General features: G+C 34.9%; 2 protein-coding genes across 2 annotated transcripts in view; both read left to right on the forward strand.

Annotated features, from left to right (window-relative positions):
• Positions 1–1792: 1792 nt before the first annotated feature.
• LOC141390402 (uncharacterized) lies at positions 1793–8371 on the forward strand. The gene is made up of 4 exons (XM_073963313.1): positions 1793–1931; positions 2007–2480; positions 5796–6344; positions 6448–8371. The coding sequence occupies exons 2-3, from the start codon at positions 2367–2369 to the stop codon at positions 5994–5996; spliced, it is 315 nt and encodes a 104-aa protein (XP_073819414.1). The 5' UTR covers positions 1793–1931; positions 2007–2366; the 3' UTR covers positions 5997–6344; positions 6448–8371.
• A 9439-nt stretch (positions 8372–17810) lies between these two features.
• The window catches only part of LOC141395016 (hexosaminidase D-like), a 362818-nt gene continuing 357426 nt past the window's right edge, over positions 17811–23202 (forward strand). Inside the window, exon 1 of the mRNA XM_073970376.1 lies at positions 17811–17903. The gene's annotated coding sequence lies outside the window, so the exon portion shown is untranslated. The remainder of the gene's footprint in view (positions 17904–23202) is intronic.

Here is a 23202-nt window from a genome sequence, read left to right on the forward strand (position 1 = left end):
AATATTGAGCCACTCAAAACGTGGGTTATTTGAAGAATTTTTGAGCCCAATATTGAGTCTCTCAAAATGTGGATTTTTCAAAGAATTCCTGAGGCCAATATTTAGCCTCTCAAAACGTTTATTTTTTAATAAATTTTGAGACCAATAACTGGCATTCCAAAATTGGATTTTTTAAAAAGAATTTTAAGGCCAATATTGAGCCTTTTGGTCCTCAAATATTTGTCCGCATATTGATATTTTTCGAGTATTTATACCCTACACCACAAAAAGTTTGTAACGCATCGAAATAATGGTCGTAGACCCATACTTATATATACCAAAATGAATGTCTCGACGAGCTGAGTCGAGTCCGTCCGTCCGTCTGTCCATCTAAACCTTGTAATCACGCTGCAGGTCGCAATTTTGATCGGATCGTCACCAAATTTTGGGTGTTGATGAGGGTCTCGGAGGGGAAGAAGCCTATTGATTTTGGTGATGGTCGGATAATATTCAGCGGTCGGAATGGGCAAAAAACTTATTTGGGGAGAAAGTCAACGTTTTATTTCAAACGGAGATATAGCAATAGTCGGTAATACATCCCATTTTTCAATTTTTTTCGAATTCGCGCTACATGTTGCAATTTTGATCGGATAGTCACGCAATTTTGGGAGTTAATGGGGGTCCCACAGAGGAAGAAGCCTACTGATTTTGATGATGGTTTGATTATATTCAGGGGTCGGACCTTTTGGAGAAAAGGTCAACGTTTTATTTCAAAGCCAATAGCTCTGTTTATTTAAGAGGTATATCAAAAGCAAAAAATATTACCTTTACAACGATGTAAAGTAGGCTGTCGTAGGTGGTCAAACTCTCGGTTGTTTGACATAGTCGGTAATTCATCCCATTATCCGATTTTTTGTAATCACGCTACAGGTCGTAATTTTGATCGGATCGTCAGGAATTTTTTGGGAGTTGATGCGGGTCCCACAGAGGAAGAAGCCTATTAAGTTTGGTGATGGTCGGATAATATTCAGGAGTCGGAATAAGCAAAAAAGAATATGTGGAGTAAAGTCAACGTTTTTTCTTATGCGAATATCTCCGCTCCTGGTAGGAGTATTCCAAATGGAAAGCCCGCCAATGGAAGAAGAAAAGATCTCCTTTATATTGATGCAAAGTACGTTGGCGTAAGTGGGCAAACAACCGAGATATCGCAAAAGTCAGTAATATATCCATTTTTTTCATTTTTTGTAATCACGCTACAGGTTTGAATTTTAATCGGATAGTCACGAAATTGTGGGCGTTAATGGGGGCCCCACAGAGGAAGAAGCCTATTGATTTTGGTGATAGTCGGATAATATTCTGGGGTCGGAATGGGGAAAAACTCATGTGGAGACAAATTTAAAGTTTTATTTTTTGTGAATATATCGGTTTTTAGTAGGGGTATTTCAACGGCAAAGCCTGTCAATGGAAGAAGAAAATATTACTTTTACATTGGTGTAAAGTAGGTTGGCGAAGGTGGTCAAACAAGGGAGATACCACAATAGCCGGTAATGCATCCAATTCTTTAATTTTTTTGCAATCACGCTACAGGTCACAATTTTGATCTGATGGATGGAAATTTTGGTTGCTTATGGGGGTCCCAGAGAGAAAGAAATGTTTACCAGTGAAAAGCTTATGCACAGGGGTAGTGTTGTAGGGTATCACATGGTCGGCCAGTCCCGACTATAGCCTTTGCTCACTTGTTTTGCCCTAAGTCTTGAGCTTCTTCGCTTTATGTTTCTAATCATATTCTCCTTTTGTTCCCTTTTCAGATGCACACAAATATCTTTATATTGGTTTGGCGTCGTAAAATATCGCTATTGCTACTTTTATCCTCATTTTTACTCTTTGGCCTGTGGACTTGGGCATATCTTGATACGAACCCCGGCTATCAACAAGGCTATGGTGGTGTAAATGTAAGTACTCCAATAATATTCTTGAAACTTTTCTCAATTGTATTCTATTTTCCCCTCTATTTTTCTTCTCCCCAGAACGTACCCGACTCCAATGCGGATGGTATAGCCAAAGACTCGTACAAACATATCTATGTCCTGCAAAAGCTCATTTCACAAGCAAATCGTGTGTTACGTTTCCAACAGGAGTCGTCGAACAACAAAATAAACACAAAATCGAAAAAAGATTAATTCGGGATTGGGCCGCTTCTTAAAACCCACCAAAAATCAAACATCGTAGTTATTGAAGAAGCTTCGGTACAAACTTTGTCACTGGGGGCTCGTCGCAAAAGAGGTCCCATAGTTGGTGAAAGTTATCTATTTGAAGAGAAACGCTGGAAGATACTAGAGAATCAACAGAGGGTACGGAATTCCGCCATGGATGAAATACTAAATTAAATGGAAAATGAGGCACAAATGTTATCATCGACCGAGCGGCAGACACAATATGAACATGCCAAGCCACCACATGAACGTCTCGTACATTTCGGTTTGAAGGGAGCACCACCAAAGGTAAGAGAAAAGAAAGAGAAGTTTGATTCTAGAGATAAAAGGGATTTCTAGGGACTTAATCTAAGAGCCAGGTAATAAAAAGATCTTTTAGAGGTCTTCTTAAGGAACAGAAAGCCTTTAGAGGTCTTCTAGGAGTCAGAAGAAATTTTAGAAGTCTTCTTTAAAGACAGAATATGTTTTAAAAGTCTTCTTAAGGAACATAACACTTTTTAGAGGCATTCTTAAGGGACAGATTATATTTTAGAGGCTTTCTTAAGGGACATACGACCTTCTAAATTTCTTCTAGGAGTCAGAAGATTTTAGTGGATTTCTTGAGGTACAGAATACAATTTTAAGGAATTCTAGGAGACAGAAGACTTTTTATTGTCTTCTTAAAAAACATAATATCGTTTATAGGCCTTCTTAAGGAACAGAATACTTTTTAGAGGACTTCTTTTAGAGGGTTTCTAAGGAGACACACGACCTTCGAGTCATAAGGAGACATAAGGCCTTTTTGGAGGTCCTCTAGAAGTCAGATGACCTTATAAAGGTCTTCTTGAAGGACAGAATACCATTTTAAAGTCTTCTTGAAGTCAGAAGACCTTTAAATAGTCTGCTTAAATGACATAATATCTTTTAAAGGTCTTCTTAAGGGACAGAAGACCACTTTCAGGTTTTCTAGGAGTCGGAAGACCTTTTATATGTCTTCTTAAGGGACAGAAGGTCTTTTAAAGGTCTTCTTAAGGGACGGAAGAAATTTTGAGGTATTTTTACGGGACTGATGAACTCCTGAAAGTCTTCTATGAATCAGAAGACGTTTTAGAAGACTTTTTAAGAGACAAAAGATCTTTTATAGACTTTCTTAAGGGTTTTTGGGGTTCTGCTAGAAGTCAGAAGAAATTTGAAAGGTCTTCTTGAGGGACAGAATACCATTTTGAAGTCTTCTGTCAGTCAGAAGACCTTTTAAAGGTCTTAAGGGATAAAATACCACTCTTAAGGTCTTCTTAAGGGACAGAAAACCACTTTTAGTTCTTCTAGAAGTCGAAAGACATTTTAAAAGTCTTCTTAGGGGACAGGTCCTCTTAAGGGACAGAATACCATTTTAAGTTTTTTAGGAGTCAGAAGAGTTTCTAAAGGTCTTCTAGGAACCAGAAGGTCTTTTTAAAGGACAGAAGACCACTTTTAGGTCTTCTGGGAGCCAGAAGATCAGTTTAAGGTTTTCTAGGAGTCAAAAGACCATTTAGAGGCCTTAAAGGGATGAGTACATAAGCTGCCTTGTCTGCTTACCTTGCTTGCTTCTGATAAAAGAATAAAAAAGAAAAGGGCAACCCAGTTCGAAATTTGCTCGGCCTTCTTTATTCTTTTATTTTTATTATGTCAGAAATGAAGCAGGAAAGCAAGGCAATCAGGCAAGGCAGCTTATGTACGCAGGCCTTAAGGGACAGGCGATCTTCTAAAGGTCTTCTTACGGGACAGAAGATTATTTTAAGATCTTCTAGGAGTCAGAATACCTTTTAATGGTCTTTTTTAAGGGACAGAAGACCATTTAAAGGTTGTTTTTAAGGAAAAGTAAACCATTTTATGACCTTTTAGGAGTCAAAAGACCTTTCTTCTTACGAGACAAAGGGCCCATTAAAGGTATCTTAAGGCGCAGAAGGCCATTTTAAGCTTTTCTAGAAGTCATAAGACTTTTTAATGAAAGTGTTTCTTAAGGGTCAAAACCCATTTTAAGGTCTTCTAGGAGACAGAATACCAAAAGCAGAAGACATTTTAAAGGACTTCCTAATGGACAGAAGAACATTAAAATGTTTTCTAGGGGGTCTAGGGGGTCAGAAGAGTTGTTTTTGCATTTGCTTCTCTCTCTCACGTACAGTGTAAATGAATGAAAACAAACAAAAACATAATGTGGTTGTTGCTTTTTTCACTCATACGTTCATACATGTCTTCGCTTTGGTTGTATTTCTGTGGTCGTCGCTGCTTTAAGGGGGCATTTGGTGAAAGTCTCATTATCCCGCCCATACAAAATCGTTGGTTGGCTGTCATTGCCAAGGAAGGAGGACGTTTCTCAAAGGGTTTCCAAGGTCTTGCCCTAACCGGTTGGCAGCGTTATGATCACTTTGCTGTCTTGTTTGAACTTTTACACACTGGCATACCCAGTTTAATTGTTTCCCTATCGGCCGTTTCGAAGGGTTATTTTAAAACAAATCCCAAGGAAAATGATTTGCTGAAGGTCCTGCAATGTGTCTATCAATTGGACAAGCGACGTTCCGGTCATCCATGGTTGAATCTGCAACCAAACTCGCATCATAATCAGCTATTTGCAACCTGCATCTACACCTTTTTCACATGTAATTCGAATAATTTCAGTTGTAATTCGAAACATTTCACTTGTAATTTGAGAATTCCAATTGAATTTCGAATTATTTCATTTGTAATTTGAAAATTTCATTTGGAATTCGAATTATTTCATTTGTAATTCGAATTGTTCCATTTTTAATTTGAATTTTCTTCATTTGAAATTCCAAATGAAAAAATTCGATTTACAAATAGAAAAATTTAAATTACAAATGGAAAAATTCGAATTACAAATGAAATAATTCGAATTACAAATGAAAAAATTCAAATTACAAATGAAATAATTCGAATATCAAATGGAATTCTCAAATTACAAATGAAATAATTCGAAATTCAATTGGAATTCTCAAATTACAAGTGAAATGTTTCGAATTTCAAATGAAATAATCAAATTACAACTGAAATTCTTCGAATTACATGTGAAAATGGTGTAGTTGGGCCATCAATTCTACAAATATTCGCCGAGACTCTATAAGCTGTTGTCGGAAATTCAAATGTATTTGAATCACGTCATAAGAGTAACGAGATCGCAAAAAGGCCTGGGAAATCCCTCACCAGGAGTTCGTAAAATCTGAGCTCGTTTTGTTTAAACTAAAGGCATGAATGAAAATTGATCTGAAGAAATCTCAAGAGGATACATCAAGATTTAAATCTACTATGTGTACTCAATTTGAGATTCTGGAAGGCCTAAACATTACAAATGTAGAGACCAAAAAGGAAGCCCGTGAACTGCTGATAGATCCAGAGTCTCTAGTGCATAGTTAGTTTACCAACCGGAGTTTTGCGTAATACTACCAAAGGATTTAGGATCCTTGGATAGTATCTTGCGAAACCTGGCCGCTTCGTTTACTTCTTGATCCCCATTTCCTCCAGCAACTCCTTTAAAGACCGTCGAATTGACAAAGAACCATATTTAAGACTCTCGTTATACCTACCTATAAAACCTCTTAACTATTTTACATTGTTCTTCTCCACTTTCAGTACACCATTGCCGGATTCATCGAACAGACCATATATCCCACAGTTGGTTCCCTGCAACGTCATTTAGCAAATGTTCAATTATTGGTGCAGCCCAATCGTTGGCCACAACGGCCACTACCGATTGCTCAAGCTCTGCATGATTTATATTTGATATCGCATGAATCACATCTAACTGCAGGACAGTCTCAACAACAAGTTTAGGCGCAAAGTCATAAACATCCCGACATGATGCCGATTTAGAATGGGTCATTAAAACACACACCTGTTCTATCCTATGGACCACTGTCGTTGCAGTAACAAATTTGTTCACCGCCGTCGCTGACAAGTAGACATATTGCCCAAGCTTTAGATCAGTCATTGTGTCCGCAGTTCTTGCTGGTGAACAGACCTATTGACAGAATGGACAAAAAAACAACGGTCACCAATCCTACGGTTGGAAGTTAATCTGTCTATTTGGCACTGCGAACAATCATGGAGAACAGCCACCTAAACCCTGGATTGAGCTCAAACACGAGTTTTCCGGACTCTCTACCCAAAAACAGGAATACGGTGAGTTCACGCTACGCTAATTTCCCACTTGTTTTCCCTTCGTTACTAATATATTTTCTTCTTTCTTATATTTCCATGTTATATATACCGGTAATCTAATTAGTTGGCCCATCGTCTGTCTATCTGTCCGAGTTTGGTGTATTAAAATGTCTGGGAAGGATACCAGTGCATGTCGGTCAGGTCATGTCTCAAACTGCTGCTCTTCGCGATGAGTGTGTGCCACAGAATATCTTTACTTGGTTTTAAAAGAGTTTTTAGTTGAAATGTTTATTGCAGAGCTCCGATTTGCTCGTATTTACTCGAGAGTAAAAAGTACTCGCGAGTGGGAATACTCGAAGAGTGCGAGTAAAAAGTCCGATTTGCTCGTTTTTACTCGAGAGTAAATAGTACTCGCGAGTGGGAATACTCGAAGAGTGCGAGTAAAAAGTCCGATTTTCTCGTTTTTTCTCGAGAGTGGAAACTACCTGCGAGGGGGAGTACTCGAAGAGTACGCGTTTTACAAGAAGTTAACTCTCCACTCTTTTGTTTTATTTGGAAGCACTCGCGAGTACTCTTGGTTTAAAAATATGAGTGCGAAATACTCGAAATAGAGTACGAGTTTACTCGCAGAGTAAAATCGAGTGAAAAAATATTTTTTTGCCGTTTGTGTGTCGTTGCGTGTGTAGTAGCGAACAGGTTTTGATGTTCCTGTGGACTGAATATGGAAAGAGTAAGTTGGTTGTTCGGAAGTTCAGAGGAGTTTATTTCGAAGTTCGAAGGTGGGTGGTCGGAGGTCCAGAGGGGGTTGTTCCAAAGTTAAGAGGATGGTCGAAGGTCCAGAGGAGGTTGTTACGATGTTCGGAGGAGGGTGGTCGGAGGTCCAGAGGAGGTAGTTCCGAAGTTCGGAGGACCTCTGACCATCCTCTTCCGAACTTCGGAACTTCCTCCTCTGAACCTCTGAACCTCCGAAAATCCGAACAACCTAGTTCGAACCTCCCAAAAACCTCATCCGAACCTTCGAACACACAAACGGTCAAAAAATAAATTTTTTCTACTCGACTTTACTATTCGAGTAAACTCGTACTCTATTTCGAGCATTTTCACTTCCACTCGTTTTCTTTTGCAAAACTCGTACTCTTCAAGTACTCGTACTCGAAAAAACTTTTCACTCGCAAGTAAAAACGAGCAAACTTGAAATATGCTTCGCGAGTGACGAGTAAAAATAGAATATACTCGATTTATTTTTTCTACACGCGCGAGTACTCACGCTAGAACTCGCTCAAATTTCACTCGCGAGTAGAATTCGAGCGAGTATTTCAGAGCTCTGTAGGCCTATTCTGTAACTTTTATCGATTGAAAAGTTGTTAAAATTTCTTTTGTTTTTGTAACAACTACAAAACAAACAAATGAAATTGTTGTAAAATAAGCAATGAGTGAAGTTGTTAAAAAGTTATGGAATAGGTACCCAGCCCCCCTATTCAGTAATTTTTTAACAACTTTACTCATTGCTTATTTTACAACAATTTCATTTGTTTGTTTTGTAGTTGTTACAAAAACAAAAGAAATTTTAACAACTTTTCAATCGATAAAAGTTACAGAATAGGCCTACAGCCCCCCTATTCAGTAACTTTTTAACAACTTTACTCATTGTTTATTTTACAACAATTTCATTTGTTTGTTTTGTAGTTGTTACAAAAACAAAAGAAATTTTAACAACTTTTTAATCGATAAAAGTTACAGAATTCCTATACTGGTTTATTGTTTTGTTTATGGCAGATTATTTGTATGTACTTCAGTTTCAATTTACAATTTACTTCACAGGAAATTTGCATAAATTATTTTAAGCTTTCGATTTAATATACATAAAATGTTCATTTTATTTTTTTTTAGCGGACCTATTATGTAACTTTGTAATAACTTTACTCACAGTTTATTTTACAACAATGTTATTTGTTCTGTAGTTATTACAAAACCAAAAAAATAAATGTTAACTACAGTTCAATGGCTAAAAGATTATGAATACAGAATAAATTTTTAAATGTCTTTGATTTTCTGGCGCATATGCATTTTTTTAAACATGTTTTATTTTATTGTAGCTTTGCAATTTTTATGTATTTTTAATAAAGAGTTAAGTGAACATTAAACATTGGTATTTTTCATTCATTTGGCCATACATCCAATCTTCTTCGTAGGTGTTGAAAGAAAGTCCATATATTTTATTGGAGGAAATGTTTCTTCTCTGTCAAATAATTTGTCTCTCTCTTTTACTTCCTGTTTGTTCCAGAACCTGTAAGAAAAATTTTATACATGAAAAGTGTTGCTTTACTTGATGTAAGCATACAATTGATATGGGAGCAATTCACAAGTTTTGCTACTTTTACAATTTTTAATAGTAAAGGAACAGACCACATGTTTGTTCCAGAACATGTAACAATTAACAAATTGTTTATATTTAAAATTCTCACCATTTTATTGCGACATAACATAATAAACGAATTGAATAAATAAAAAAAATAGAATACATAATAAAACAAGTAAGCAAAGGCTATAGTCGGACGGGGCCGACCATGTGATACCCTACACCACTACTTCTACGAATTAGCTATGTGCAACCGCCTTGCACGCTGAATGTCCGGGTTCGATTCCCAGGCCTGGCCATGTCAAATTTTCTATGATGTCAAAATACCCCTTAGCAATGTTGGCGATATTTCCTTAGTATTTCAGCCATGAAAAACGTCTCTACTAGTGGAAGTTTAGGACACGCCGTTCGGACTCGGCTATAAAAACAAGATCACATATAAATAACTTAATATGAATTCATTGGTATAAGAGAAGCCTCCCTTGTCGCTACTGGGATGTTTGTGGAAGAATTATGTGTATAATTTATGTGCACTTTATGTGCACTTGTAACTCACATATGTTTGATAATGCCCGTGCTTTTCAGGGTAATTCGAAAATAGAGCATTGTGGGTATATGTATATTGTGATATTAAAAATATATATTATACCCGTAGAAATAACTAATAAGGAATAGAAATTCAAATAATTTGCATGCAAACAATTTTATACATCCCAAAATTATTCATATTTAATTACACACTAAAGAAGATAGTATAAGTCAGCTGCGCTAACGGTGATATACCCTCTGCCTCTGACCAAAAACAGAAATAAGCACAATAATTATGCCGTATAAAAATATATTGATTTTGCATCACGGATTTTTTTTCAAAATACGTTGAATCTGTAGGTATCGTAATGTGGGGATATACCAAATCAATTTCAGTAACCTAACTTGATTTTCTGGACTTACCCCAAAAAATTTGTACGTTGCAATAGGGTCCGATTCGAGTAGATCCGATTCGAGTCCTCAAACTGCACTTTTCCCATATTTTGTGTGACTGGATGAAATAATACGATGTTCAAGTTCGGACCAATCAGAAAATCCATTTGAGAGTTATCTTGCGGATTTGCCATTTTAGTTAGGTTTCTTGTTTGTTTTTCAGGGTTTCTCGGAGCTTTTCGGGTATAATCTCAGTGAGTATGGACTTGCCATTGCAATTGTACCATCGTAAAGGGGGCCGCAAGGACAATCTGCGGAAAAATATTCAAAACGATTCGAGAGGGCTCCTAAATGTCACTTTTCCGAATTTTGTGTGGGAGGTACCCGAAGTTGTGGACCGATATGGTCTTTCCCGATCTATATCTGGAAGGAATAATAATATATGGAAAGATTGGACCAAATCGTTCACACAATTTTTCGAAAAAAATTTTGAATTTTGTGGGGTAGGAGTGGGCCTATGTAGCCTATATTCGAACTTTAACTAAGTTTGGTCAAAACATTACGAATTATAAAATGTGGTTTGAATCGGTAGATCTGTTCGGAAGTTATCGTGCGCACCAGCCAGCTAGACAGTAAGAGAGACAGATGAACAGACAGGGCTAAATCGACTCTAACATACTTGGGGTCCAAAACCATTATTTCGATGAGACATATCTTTGGTCGAAGTTTGTATATATCCCCTTTACCCTAAATCCTAGAATAGAATAGGTGGCAAGGTGACCCCATGCTGCAATATTTGTATAAAAAATCCAATTGGACAACTGAACTGAAAATTTCTCTGTCATGATAGAGACAATCCCATGTAGCATGGGAGGAAATTGTGGCTCTCTACACAAAACCCATTATATATTAGGCAGTAGGCCAGTTATCTAGCAGACACATTATTACAATTTGCATCAGGGGAAAGGTCAGTCGTTATTTTTGTCGTTATATATGCCCTCCAGGAATTAAAATATGGACCAAATATAAAATTTGGATATTTTTCACACAAAAGTAATGGTCCATTTCACCCGCTAAATAATATCAGATCACCATCAAAAATTTTGGGCATCTTCTTCGACCTAAACTCTTACCTCGTGCAAAATTTCGTGACTATTGAGCTATAATTGCGACCTCTAGCGTCTTTATGATTACACTACAAACAAAAAACTGGATATATTAGGCTGTAACTCTGTTATCTTATCACATACATCAACATAATTGACATCAATGGAAAGGTCAAGAGATCGTCTTTCAAATATAAGTCACGAGGGAGGAATGCGTCTTTCAGGAACAAGGATATAAGCTGTATATTAAAAATTTTCACAATTTTCACACAAAAGTTGTGATCCATTTAACCCTCTAAATATTATCTAATCGCCATCTCTTATTGCAGGCTTCTTCTTTGCCATATACTCTTACTTTATTTAAATTTTTGAGGCGAACGGACTATTATTGCGACCTACAGAACAGCTACAAAATTGGATAAAAATTAGGTTTTTGGTCCATTTCACCTGCTAAATATTTCACGATCATCACCAATTAAAATAGCGATCTATTCTGATGTAAAACCGACCTCCATACCAAGTTTCGTGACGATCGGTCCATAATTGCGGCCTGGAGTTTGATTACAATTTATAATGGACAGACGGACACACGGACGGACGGACGGACACACATCTCAAAATCGCTTTATCTCGCCGAGATATGAAGATTGGTATACCACATTGGGGGTCTGCGACGAATATTTCGCGGTGTTACATGAATTTTTACCAAAACAAACTTATAATACCCTTTCCACATAGTGGTGTAGGGTATAATTAATAAATTTACATACATATATATTTTTCATTCAATTATAAAAAGTGAATCATAAGCTTCGTTCCCGTACTTGTTAATAGTAAAACTCGCAAAAGAGAGAAATGCAAAAAAAATTGTTCTAACGCACAAGTTTTTTGAAATAGTTCGGGAACGGAAAAATGGAAAATACGTCAAAAAAACTGGAACAAATGTCAAAGTCGGCGTATCAACCAATCAGGCGCCGGCAACCATGTTACTATTTCTTACTCGCCCAAATTTGTCGTGTAAAAAGTTTTTAAAGAGAAGCTCTGTTCCAGAACTAAAAAGTTTTTAAAATTTTTACCACTTTTACACATTTTGCGTTCCCGTACACAAAATTTATATGAAAATCGTTTACGACTTTTACCAGTTTATAAAGTACAGGAACATGTAGAGGCGCTTGCACTTACATCTAGCAATTTACTTTCATATTGTTTTAATATTCAAATTGTGAATTTGTAACGACTTTTTACTGCGACCTCTGTTGGGAATTTGAGCGCGGAAAAAAATCTCAAAATATATCTATCAACCAGTTGACGTCTTTCTGCTATTCTTGTTAGCCATTTTGGGCACCTTTGTCCATGGCTGTTTCCTGGTTTTAAAGCTACTTTTAGCAATGAATTTCTAGATTCGTTCAATTAGTTGTTGAATAGATCTACAGTCAACATTCCTCTGCTTAGAAAGTTTGTGAACCAAAGTCAAATTATTAAGTAAAAGCTTGTTGAGTTTTTTCCAAGTGACATATTAGTTTAATAATTACTATATGAGTACACTTCTTCGGTTAAAACCTACTTCGCTACAAAGATGGAAAAAAATTGTAAGTGACTTTGAAGCATTGATGTGTTACAGGATTTTTATCTAAGAATGGCTTCATTATATGATCATATAATCCACAGAAAATATATTTGGCTTCATTGGATCAATCGCCATACGTTTTTATTTTATACAACGAGATAGATTGCCTACTTTTGGATTGTTTTGTTTATTTCATTGCCAATTGATTTTTCTGTACTTCATTTTGTGTGCAAGAGGTAATTATTCGGAATGTTATAACCTTATATTCGCATATTTCTTTACTGGCTTTCATTTGTTAATATGTTGTTGTTTGTTTGCTAGGCTCCCGTGTCGCATTTGCAGCAACTGATGACACACACAAAACGGTTGAGTTGGCTAGTTTTTACAGTCTGTTTTGATTACAGTCATCACTTCTTTCTCATTTCTCAATGTAACCAGAAGACCAGTCTGTTTAGTTATCGAGAATAAACGCAGTGCCACGAAGGTACACAAATGATTTTAAACTAGAGCATTCTGGCTGTCCAGTGATCGGAGATTTCAGAATTAACTAAGAAATACGTATCAACTCTATGAAAATTGCTTTTACCGATGTTTTGAACGCAATTGATGGCTACAATCGCTTTCCGGTGGAATCTTCCCTACATAACTAGAAGGAAAAGTGCTGAATCACCTTTTGGAAGTGGAATATAGTGTGGATATACCTTCGTAATTTTTCATAATTTTTATATTAGGTAAAAAATAAGTGAGTAAGCAAGTGATGAGTGAATTAATTGCCGGCATAGAGTCGTGATAATTGGGTCGCTTTAGTGACTTTAATGCAAAATAAGTGTTAGAAATCAACCTCATAACCTAACTCACATCAGATTTTGAATTTAAGCATTCGGCATTACAGAAAAGAGAAAAAACTCAATATTGAAATTAATATTACATTGCTAAGAAAATTTTGTTATTCGAGTATTATTCTTTTTATCATTCCCAACCATTCAAAAATTTGCATATTGAAATTTGTTCAAAGTGTAATAGAAGTGAACAACAACAAAATATTTTAAATATTCCGATGCAGACAGTGATTGAACATTACTTGCTATACACACGGTTTACATATTTATTGTTACAAACTTGTTACATGGTGATCTTCATTATTTCATATAAATCTAACGTGTGTATGTACGTTGTGTTCAATTACTGCTGTTAATGTCCGACATGCTGGAGTCTCCACTTTTAACATTTTTGGTGGCTAAACCCAACATGTTTGACATTAGTAAATCATCATACCAAACTTGTAACAACCCAGCATGTACCTTAGTTGCGGCAAATTGGCTTGGCTCGTTCGCTCACCTAATTTCAATGTAATTGTGCATTCTCATCATATTTACATTAATCTCTCTATGCAGTGTTGCTGTAATTTACATAATCTCTGCGAAAGATCTTTCAATGAGGAGTACAACAATAGAAACTGTAAGTCAATGAACTTTCTGATTTTATTTGATAAGAATATTATGATAAAGAGAATTACAAAAACATACAACGGGCTGACCATATGATTGATGCGTTGCAGTATTAAAGAATTAATGCTATTTGGATATTTTCAATACGATTAATTGCACCCAGGAAGATTTTTTTATTTGCCAGTGTAAATATACGTGGTCACCTAGCCATATGATTTTGTTATTATCTTTATCTTGATGTGATGAATTTGCATGAATTTTAATACGCTCATGTGATTTGGTGTAAAGTCTTTGCGTTTTTTTTTTTTTTTTTTTTTTTTTTTTTTTTTGAGTACTGGAAAACCTACTTATTTGAACAAATACGGACTCTGCGGTCGTATCTGTATCTGCAGATTGTTCAGTGTATTTACATATGGTGGGAATAATGCTCGAAATATTGTCATTCTATTTGAAACATGGTTATTTCAATTTCATTTTGCATGATACTTTCTCATTCTCTTTATTTTAGATATAATAGTTATTATTCTAAGTTTAGTTATATTTTTTTCATATAAGTTTTGGGATTACCAAATTGTTCGTAGCCTTTATTTCTTTTGCTCTCATAAGTCTTGTTCGCATTCCTTCCTTCTGTTACCTGTTGGTTGGAACTGAATACCTCGAGCAAAAGATTCAATGATTGTAATAGAATTAGCCTCTAGTTTATTTCGTAACGAATATAATTATGATTTTCTCGGGTGAATCCGAATTTGAATTAAATAAATGTAACATCATGAATTCTGAGTAAGCGTTAGCGTTATATCTGTTTTGTCTCTCACTGATGTAATCAAGGCTTGTCACTGAATACTTTTGGGGTTGTAACACAATTCGCCCTTTGGTCTGTGCATGTTGCAACTAGGTTGGGTGGGCATCTAAAGCAACAGAACATCAAGTTGCTTTGCAACATTTTGGTAGGTTTTCTTCACCCTTTCCTGTTTTTCCATTCTCTCCAAACTGTTCTATGGTTGTGTTGGTATGGTTTCCGTTTCCTTTTCTGCTATGTTAAAAATTAACAGATAATGGATAGCTACTTTCTTTTCCGTTTCCTATGATTTCCTTTCGAGTTCTAATTTCTCTCTACTCTTCTATTATTGACTCCTGCACGCTAACAAATGTATAATGTATGTAGTAATGTGGTACTGGGATGCTGAGGCAGATCGAATCCCCCCTCCGACGAGCAAAAGGCTGGATTAAGAGCGTGCACTGCCTGCTCCCGAACAACACCCACCATTATTTTCTTCTATTAGTTATATGCTACAAACAGGCCAAGAGCGTCATTCAGCGCCATTTTTGTTTAAAGAGAAGTGAACATTTACAACTTTTTTGTGTACGGGAACGCTTTTTCGGGTAAAATAAGTAAAAGTGTTAAAAATTTTAAAAACTTTTTAGTTCTGGAACAAAGCTATAGATGTCTACGTCATATGCCTATTACACAAGTTATCAAAGAGTTATCAAAACAATTTAATTGGAAATGAAATATAAGCGTAACCTTCAGACCGCATACAATTCATTCACAATTTTTACTACTTTTGCCACTTTTACCATTATAAAAAGGCAGGGTTTCGGAGTCGAGACGGCTCCCACTACAGACCAGTTTTTTTCACGACTTGTTCGAATCGGTTGGTGAAAGATTTTTTTGTTGTCTTTTTGTTTAAAATGTAAAAATTGTTGTTTGTTGTCGGCGTATAAAAGAAAAATAAAATGAGAAAATAAATTCCAGCATTTTTTATACAAAATAAGAAGAAAAATTGGAAAAAGGGCTTTGCACTCGTTTATGAAATAGTAATAAAATTAGAATTAAAATAAATATGCCAATTTATGCTGTCATTAGCCAAGATTTACTGTTTGCAGTCTTTAAAAAAAAATGAAGCATTTTCGCGAAAAAAAATAATAGCCTTTTTTTTGGTGAACAACATTTAATAGAATATATGCGCCGTTGTTTACCAAAGGGTAGATTCTTCCAGAGAGCCTAAACAAAAAACTCTCCAAATTCTCTCTCATTTATTTTGAGAGAGAGAACTATTAAGGTAGATGTGTAAGCAATCTGTTACAACAATATTATTTTCTTAGCACTACTTAATTCCGAAATTATTATTCAATGTATTGTACAATAAATTCCACAAATATTTACATTTTCTCATTCATAATTTTGTTCTATAGTTTTTGTTTTAAAAATAAACACATTTTTTGACTTCTATCTTCATAATATTTCCTGAAGATTACCTGATCGATTACCGGTTACTATCGAAAAAACCGATAACATTGCTTGAACGTTTTCGATCGAGACTTTTCATGCCGTTTTTTATCGTGTTGAAAACTTATTCACGAGCAAATTCTCGATCGAATCGAATCACGTAATTAGGCCCCTGCACGTTTACTGCATCTTTAGACCGATTAAAACACATTCCGAAAAATTAATAAAAATATGCTCTGTTACTATACATGCCAGAGTCTTCCAGTTTTTACCCGTAAAGGCATGGTAGAACAAACCAGGTAAAGTAAATACTACAACAAATACAACTCAACAACAACCACATAGAAATTTGTTTTTGTTTGTAAACGTTAGTGTCTACGTAGATTTAAACAAAATAAGGAAATGTCTATAAATTATTGGAATTTATAAAACTAATAATTTTTCACATTTGATTGAATATTTTGAAAAACATGAATGAAAAATCATTAAATTTTCATTTTGAATTTTTCCCTATCATTCCACTAAATGCATAATTTCTCGCGGAAAGTAGAATTCTTGCAAAAATGTTTGGGGTCGCTGGTAATTCATTGAAAAAAGAGAAGCTGTTTCAATCGTTTGCTTTTGAAAACAAAAACACATGTTTATTAGGGTTTCATTCTTTTCAAGTTTTAACAAAATACCACACATATTAAGAAATATTGTACAGCCTCTATAAGCGGTGTTTTTGTGTGCGGCATTTCGTTCGGACCTGGAGGAGGTTACATGTCAATGGTATGAAGGAGTCTTTATGGGAAATAGTTTTTTTTTCTGATGAATAAATTTGTTCTTCAAAAATATATATCCCTAATATACATAGAACATAGAAATAAATATATAAAATGTCGTATGGAATTTGACTCTAACATTACAGCCCAGAATTGGAATTCTGTAACTCATTCTTCGAGTAACCGACAAAAAATCCGTAAAATTAAAATGCTTATAATTTCGGTACTTAACGAAATTTGTCGGTGTGTTAACAACCAAAATAAAGTTGTCGCTAAGTCTTACCGATAGCAACAGTGTTATCAACTTTTATTGATAATTTTCATTCATAATTGTGCGATTTAATTTCACCGATTTTTGTCGGTAACTCAAAAAATTAGTTACAGAATTTCACTACAGTTCAGTCAGCTGGGTATTGCTGCTACCTTTTCTTGTTCTACCATGCCGTAAAGTGTTCCCTTACCTTAAAAAGCATACAATTTATATGAGAGTAGTTCACCACTTTTATCATTTTTGCCTCTTCTTACTATTTTTAAAGGTAATGGAACAGACGGAAATTATAAGAATTTGAATACAGCCGATTTTTGTCGTTAACTCAAAAAATTATTTACAGATGTAAATGCGCTACAATAAGTTTTTCACTTCTTATACTTCGATTTTTAGACTTTTCGAATTAAAAAATCGACTAATCAAAAGTCGACTTACCAATCCCTAGTACAATTTCTCGCGTATCTATGTGCTGTTTTACATTTAAGCGACTTGTCTTACGATTTTTTGTCTCCTCTTTGTGGTGGTTATTCTTGTTAGGCAGAGTTGCAAAACATAGTAAGAGAAATTGAAACAAAATTTAGTTTTGCAATGAATTTTGTGCATAAAAAATCATTTAAAGCATAAAATGATTATTTGTTATAAGCATTTTAAAATTTGTATAAAATATTTTTATAAAATACCTTCTTTTTACATTAAGTATTTTTAACAAAATGTACACTTGGTACCATGTTACAAAAAAATGCAACCCTATGTGTGAAATTTACGAAGATGAGCAAAGAGGAGACAAAAAATCGTAAGACAAGTCGCTTAAATGTAAAACAGCACTATCTTTGGATGTTGTGATTGTGTTTTGGTTAGTGAAAAACAACAAAATGAATGATTTACAATAAAAACAATAAACTGTTATTAAGAGACTGGTAAGTAAAATTAAATGGTATGTTCCAGAACTGCAAGAATCTACTAATTTTAACTATTTTTTCCGATAACATAAAGGAAAAAATGTTATCGTAGTAAAAAATAGTAGCTTCTTGCAGGTTCTGGAACAGAGCAAATATTTATTTTTCTTTTATTGTTATGGTGCTCATTTCTATTCACACACGTATGCCTACCTATCTCCCTTTGCAAATATTTGTTTTGATAAATTTTGCTGATGTTGGGGTGGGGGGTTACTAGAGTTGCCAACTTCTATCAAAGATTTGTTTACTTTTTTTGTGTTGTGCCGGCATGTGTTGCCACACTTGAGATGAGATGAATTTTATCGTTACCGTTAATAAACGGCGCTGTAAGTTTAAATATTTAAAAAGGCATGTTATAAAAAATTAATAAAATTTTCAGTTTTTGTTGAAAATTCTTCGTGAAAATTAAATTAATTTGTATATGGAGGTCCATAAAAGAATTTTTATTAATTAATTAGAAATCGACATTGAGAAACAAGGGAAAATATTAAGAACAATAGATAAGTTTTTTTGTAGTCAAGCTTAATCTCATATTTGTTGTTTTTCAAATTTAAAAAAAACAACAAGTTTAAAGTGGGGTGTAGTTAAATTGATTACCTTTGGGGATGGCAGAGAATACTAGTTTCGTCCAACGCCACTTGGACTCATCAGTTCTCTTAGTTCTTTGTATTGAAACAAAGAACCCTTCCCCAATTTTATGACGACTCGAGCTCAAGAATAAGTGTGACTGATGAATTCGTTTCAATGCGAATTCAACCGAAAACACCTAAAAACTCTCGTAGCCGCATATGTAAACCAAATTAACTACTCCCACTGTCATGTGTCTCCACATTGCAGAGAATGCACATAACTATTTTGATAGTTGTCGAAAAATAACAACAACCAATCGTCCGCGGTGCTATGTGTCTATTTTTAGATTCACTTTGGCAGTTTTGTTGAGATGTATGTTTTACTTACTATTTGTTGTAGTCAAGCTTAATCTCATATACTTGTTGTTTTTTAAATTTGAAAAGCAACAAATATGAATCAATTTAACTACAAAAGTAATCAATTTAACTACACCCCACTTTAAAGTTGTTGTTTTTTAAATTTGAAAAACAACAAATATGAGATTAAGCTTGACTACAACAAATAGTAAGTAAAACATACATCTCAACAAAACTGCCAAAGTGAATAGATAAGTTTGTTTTGTCCAAAATGTATTGAAACCCAAAAAAAAAATGATTTACTAAAAAAGCGTCACATCTCAACAAATTTCGGACCTAAAAGCCAAACTAAGCCAACAAAGATAGAAATTTTTCCTGCAAAAACTTCCAAGTTACCAGTAAGGAACTGTTAAAACCCCTAGTAGACAACATTTTGTAGAAATTGTTACAAATTTCAGTTTAACCAGACAGCCATTATGCCAGCAAGTAATTGCCCTTTGTCAAACTTGCAAAAATAAATTCCTTTAAATCATCTCGGATCAGATCGGAGAAACCTTCCAAATGCCAAATTGCCAGGAAGAATAGACAGAATGGTTCCACTGCTTACTAGGTTATCATTCGCTTAAGAACATTTGGGTGTGTCCGGACTGGTAGTCGAAAAATGGGGAAATATCCCTGTAGAGTGATGAAAGGAATTTAATTTAATTTACGGTAAAAAAAAATTGTGAACGAAGATGGTAAAGTAATGGTATGGGACTTTTTATAGTGTTTTATTTAACTTGCTTTGGTCCGTTTAGTTCAAATCTGGTAACTCATTTTTAACACAGTTGCAATTATAAATCGAACTGAAACTTTGCACACTTTTCAGATTTAGATGACGAATATGGAATTAACACCAATATTGGCCAATTTTTACAGTGTTTTATTTAAATTGCATTTAAAATCTAGTAACTCAATTTTGACACAGTTGCAGTTGACCAATCGGACTAAAACTTTGCACACTTTTCAGATTTGGATGACAATACATGAATATGAAATTAAAACAAAGATTGGTCCATTTCACAGTGTTTAACGGTGTTTTATTTAACTTGCATTTCAACTTTGGTAACTCGTCTTCCACACAGTTGCACTTGACCAATCGAACTGAAACTTGGAAAACTTTTCAGATTTGCATGATAAGACATGAATATGGGCCCAATTTTTCCTACTGCCCCCATATAGCGGTACCACCCGATTTCAAATATTATGAGGATTTTATCTTCATTTTGAGGCCAAATTGGCATTTGGAGTCCCCAATGGTACAGAAACTTCTCCACCAAAAATTGTTGACATATGTAGGTCCAGGTTTTTATATAGCCCCCATATAGTGGTTTTAAGGATTGTATCTTCATTTTTAGCCAGAATTGGCTGTAACTTGGCATTTGGAGTTCCCAATGGTACAGAAACTTCCCCACCAAAAATTATGGACATAGGTCCAGGTTTTGGTATAGCCTTTATATAACGGTACTACACGATTTCAGGCATTTTAAAGTTTTTATCTAAATTTTCGGTCTAAATCTATATTAATAAAAGAGTAGAGTGACTGATTTACTGACTGATTGACTGATTGATTCATCAACGCCCAGACGAAACGGCTGAAGCTAGAATCATGAAATTTTGGGTGAGGGTCACTCTTGGGCCGAAGGTGTCAGATAAGGCTGGATTTTTGGAAATTCGAACTAGAACTGTACTAAAAGTACTAAAAGGTACTAAATATGGTACCCTTTGTATTAGGCAAACGCGAAGAGCTAGAATTCTGAAATTTGGAATAAGGGTCACTGATGGAGAGTTAGAAAGGTGTACCAAAGGGTTTTTGGAAATTCGAACTATAAGTGTTCGAAAAGTACTAAAAGTTACTAAATTTAGTACTATTTGTTATTACTGAACGGATAGAGCTAAAATCTTGAAATTTGGAATGAAAATCAAGGTTTCGAAGATGAGTTGATATAAGGAGGTGGTTTTGAAAATGTGTACTAATGTGTACGAATAGTACTAAATGGTACTAAATTTGGTACAATTTGAATTTAGGCGAACCGACAAAGTTGGAATTCTGAAATTTGGAATTACTATTACTGTTTGAGTGTAGGTTTGAGATATGGAGGTAGTTTTCGAAATTCGTACATATGGGTAAGAAAGGTACTAAATAGTACCAAATAAGGTACAATTTGGGTTTGGGGGAACGGATGGAGCTGGAATTCTGAAATTTAGAATTAGGATTGCTGTCGGAATGTAGGATAGAGGTATTTTGGAAATTCGTACTTTTGGGTACGAAAAGTACTAAATGGTACCAAATTTGGTACAATCTGAATTTAAGTGATCGGATAGACCTGGAATAGTGAAATTTGGAATTAAGATTACAAGTGTGGAATTGGGATACTTTTAAAAATTCGTACTTATGGCTACGAAAAGTACTAAATGGTACCAAATTTGGTACAATTTGGATTTGGGTGATCGGATACATTTGTAATCCTGAAATTCGAAATTAAGATTACTGTTGGAGTGTTGAATAGATGTAGGTTTGGAACTTAGGGTCTATGGAACAAAAAGTACTAAATGGTACTAAATTTGGTACAATTTGGATTACGGTGATCTGATGCAGCTGTAATCCTGAAATTCGAAATTAAGATTACTGTTGGAGTGTTGGATAGAGGTAGGTTTGGAACTTCGGACCTATGGGAACAAAAGTACTAAATTGTACTAAATTTAGTACAATTACGATTATGGTGATTGGATGCAGCTGTAATCCTGAAATTTGGAATTAAGATTACTGTTGGCGTGTAGGATTGAGGTAGTTGTGGAAATTCGTACTCAAGGGTACGAATAGTACTAAATAGTACCAAATTTGGTACATTTAGGATTTGGGTGAACGGATATAGCTGGAACCGCGAGATTTGGAATAAGGAGTACTGTTGGAGTGTAGGATTGATAAAGTTTAGGAAATTTTTAGTTATCGGAGGAAAAGTACTAAATGGTACTAAATTTGGTACAATTTTTATTTCAGTGATGGGATACATTTGGAATCGTGAGATTCGGAATTACGATTACTGTTGGAGTGTTGATAGAGGTAGGGTTGAAATTCGTACTCTGGATACGAATAGTACTAAATGGTACCAAATTTGGATTTGAGTTATCGGATGTATCTGGAATCCTGAAATTCGGAATTAAGCTTAGTGTTTGAACATAGCACTGAGGTAGTTTAGACAATTTATACTTACGGATACGAAAAGTACTAAATGGTACCAAATCTGGTACAATTTGGATTTGGGTGAACGGATATTGCAGGAACCCCGAGATTTGGAATAAGGAGTACTGTTGGAGTGTAGGATTGATAAAGTTTTTGAAATTTTTAGTTATGGGTACGAAAGTACTAAATGGTACCAAATTTGGTACAATTTGTGTGATCGGATACATTTGGAATCCTGAAATTCGGAATTAAGATTACTGTTGGAGTGTTGATAGAGGTAGGTTTAGAAATTCGTACTTTGGATACGAAAAGTACTAAATGGTACCAAATTTGGTACAGTTTGGATTACGGTGATCGAATGCAGCTGTAATCCTGAAATTTGGAATTAAGATTACTGTTGGCGTGTAGGATTGAGGTAGTTGTGGAAATTCGTACTCATGGGTACGAATAGTACTAAATGGTACCAAATTTGGTACAGTTTGGATTTGGGTGAACGGATACAGCTGGAATCCCGAGATTTGGAATAAGGAGTTGGAATGTAGGATTGATAAAGTTTTGGAAATTTTTTGTTATGTGTAGGAAAAGTACTAAATTTGGTACAATTTGGATTTCAGTGATATAATACATTTGGAATCGTGAAATTCGGAATTACAATTGATGTTGGAGTGTTGATAGATGAAGGTTTAGAAATTCGTACTTTGGATACTAATAGTACTGAATGGTACCAAATTTAGATTTGAGTGATCGGATATATCTGGAATCCTGAAATTCGGAATTAAGCTTATTGTTTGAACATAGTACTGAGGTAGTTTTGAAAATTTGTAATTATGGGAACAAAAATTCTAAATGGTACTTAATTTGGTACAATTTCTATTTGTATGAACGGATAGAGCTGGAATCCTGAAATGTGGAATTTAGGTTACTGTTAAAGTGAAGGATTGAGGTAGTTTTCGAAAACCTTACTTATGGGTACGAAGAGTACGAAATGGTACAATTTGGAATTGGATGAACGGATACACCAGGAATCTTGAGATTTTGAATTACGATTACTGTTTATATTTTGTATTCAAGTCAGTGTAGGATTGATATATGTTGTCGAAAACGTGTCATG

Source organism: Musca autumnalis, unplaced genomic scaffold (genome assembly GCF_047663935.1).
Source record: "Musca autumnalis isolate F117 unplaced genomic scaffold, ASM4766393v1 scaffold_1, whole genome shotgun sequence".
In the NCBI taxonomy this organism is placed as follows: Eukaryota; Metazoa; Arthropoda; class Insecta; order Diptera; family Muscidae; genus Musca; species Musca autumnalis.

Bases quoted from the DNA above. Each gene is read 5' to 3' on its own strand.
- LOC141390402 (XM_073963313.1), top strand. From the start codon at position 2,367: ATGGAAAATGAGGCACAAATGTTATCATCGACCGAGCGGCAGACACAA. The intron at 2,481-5,795 runs GTAAGAGAAAAG...CTCCACTTTCAG, and splicing joins TGAAGGGAGCACCACCAAAG to TACACCATTGCCGGATTCAT.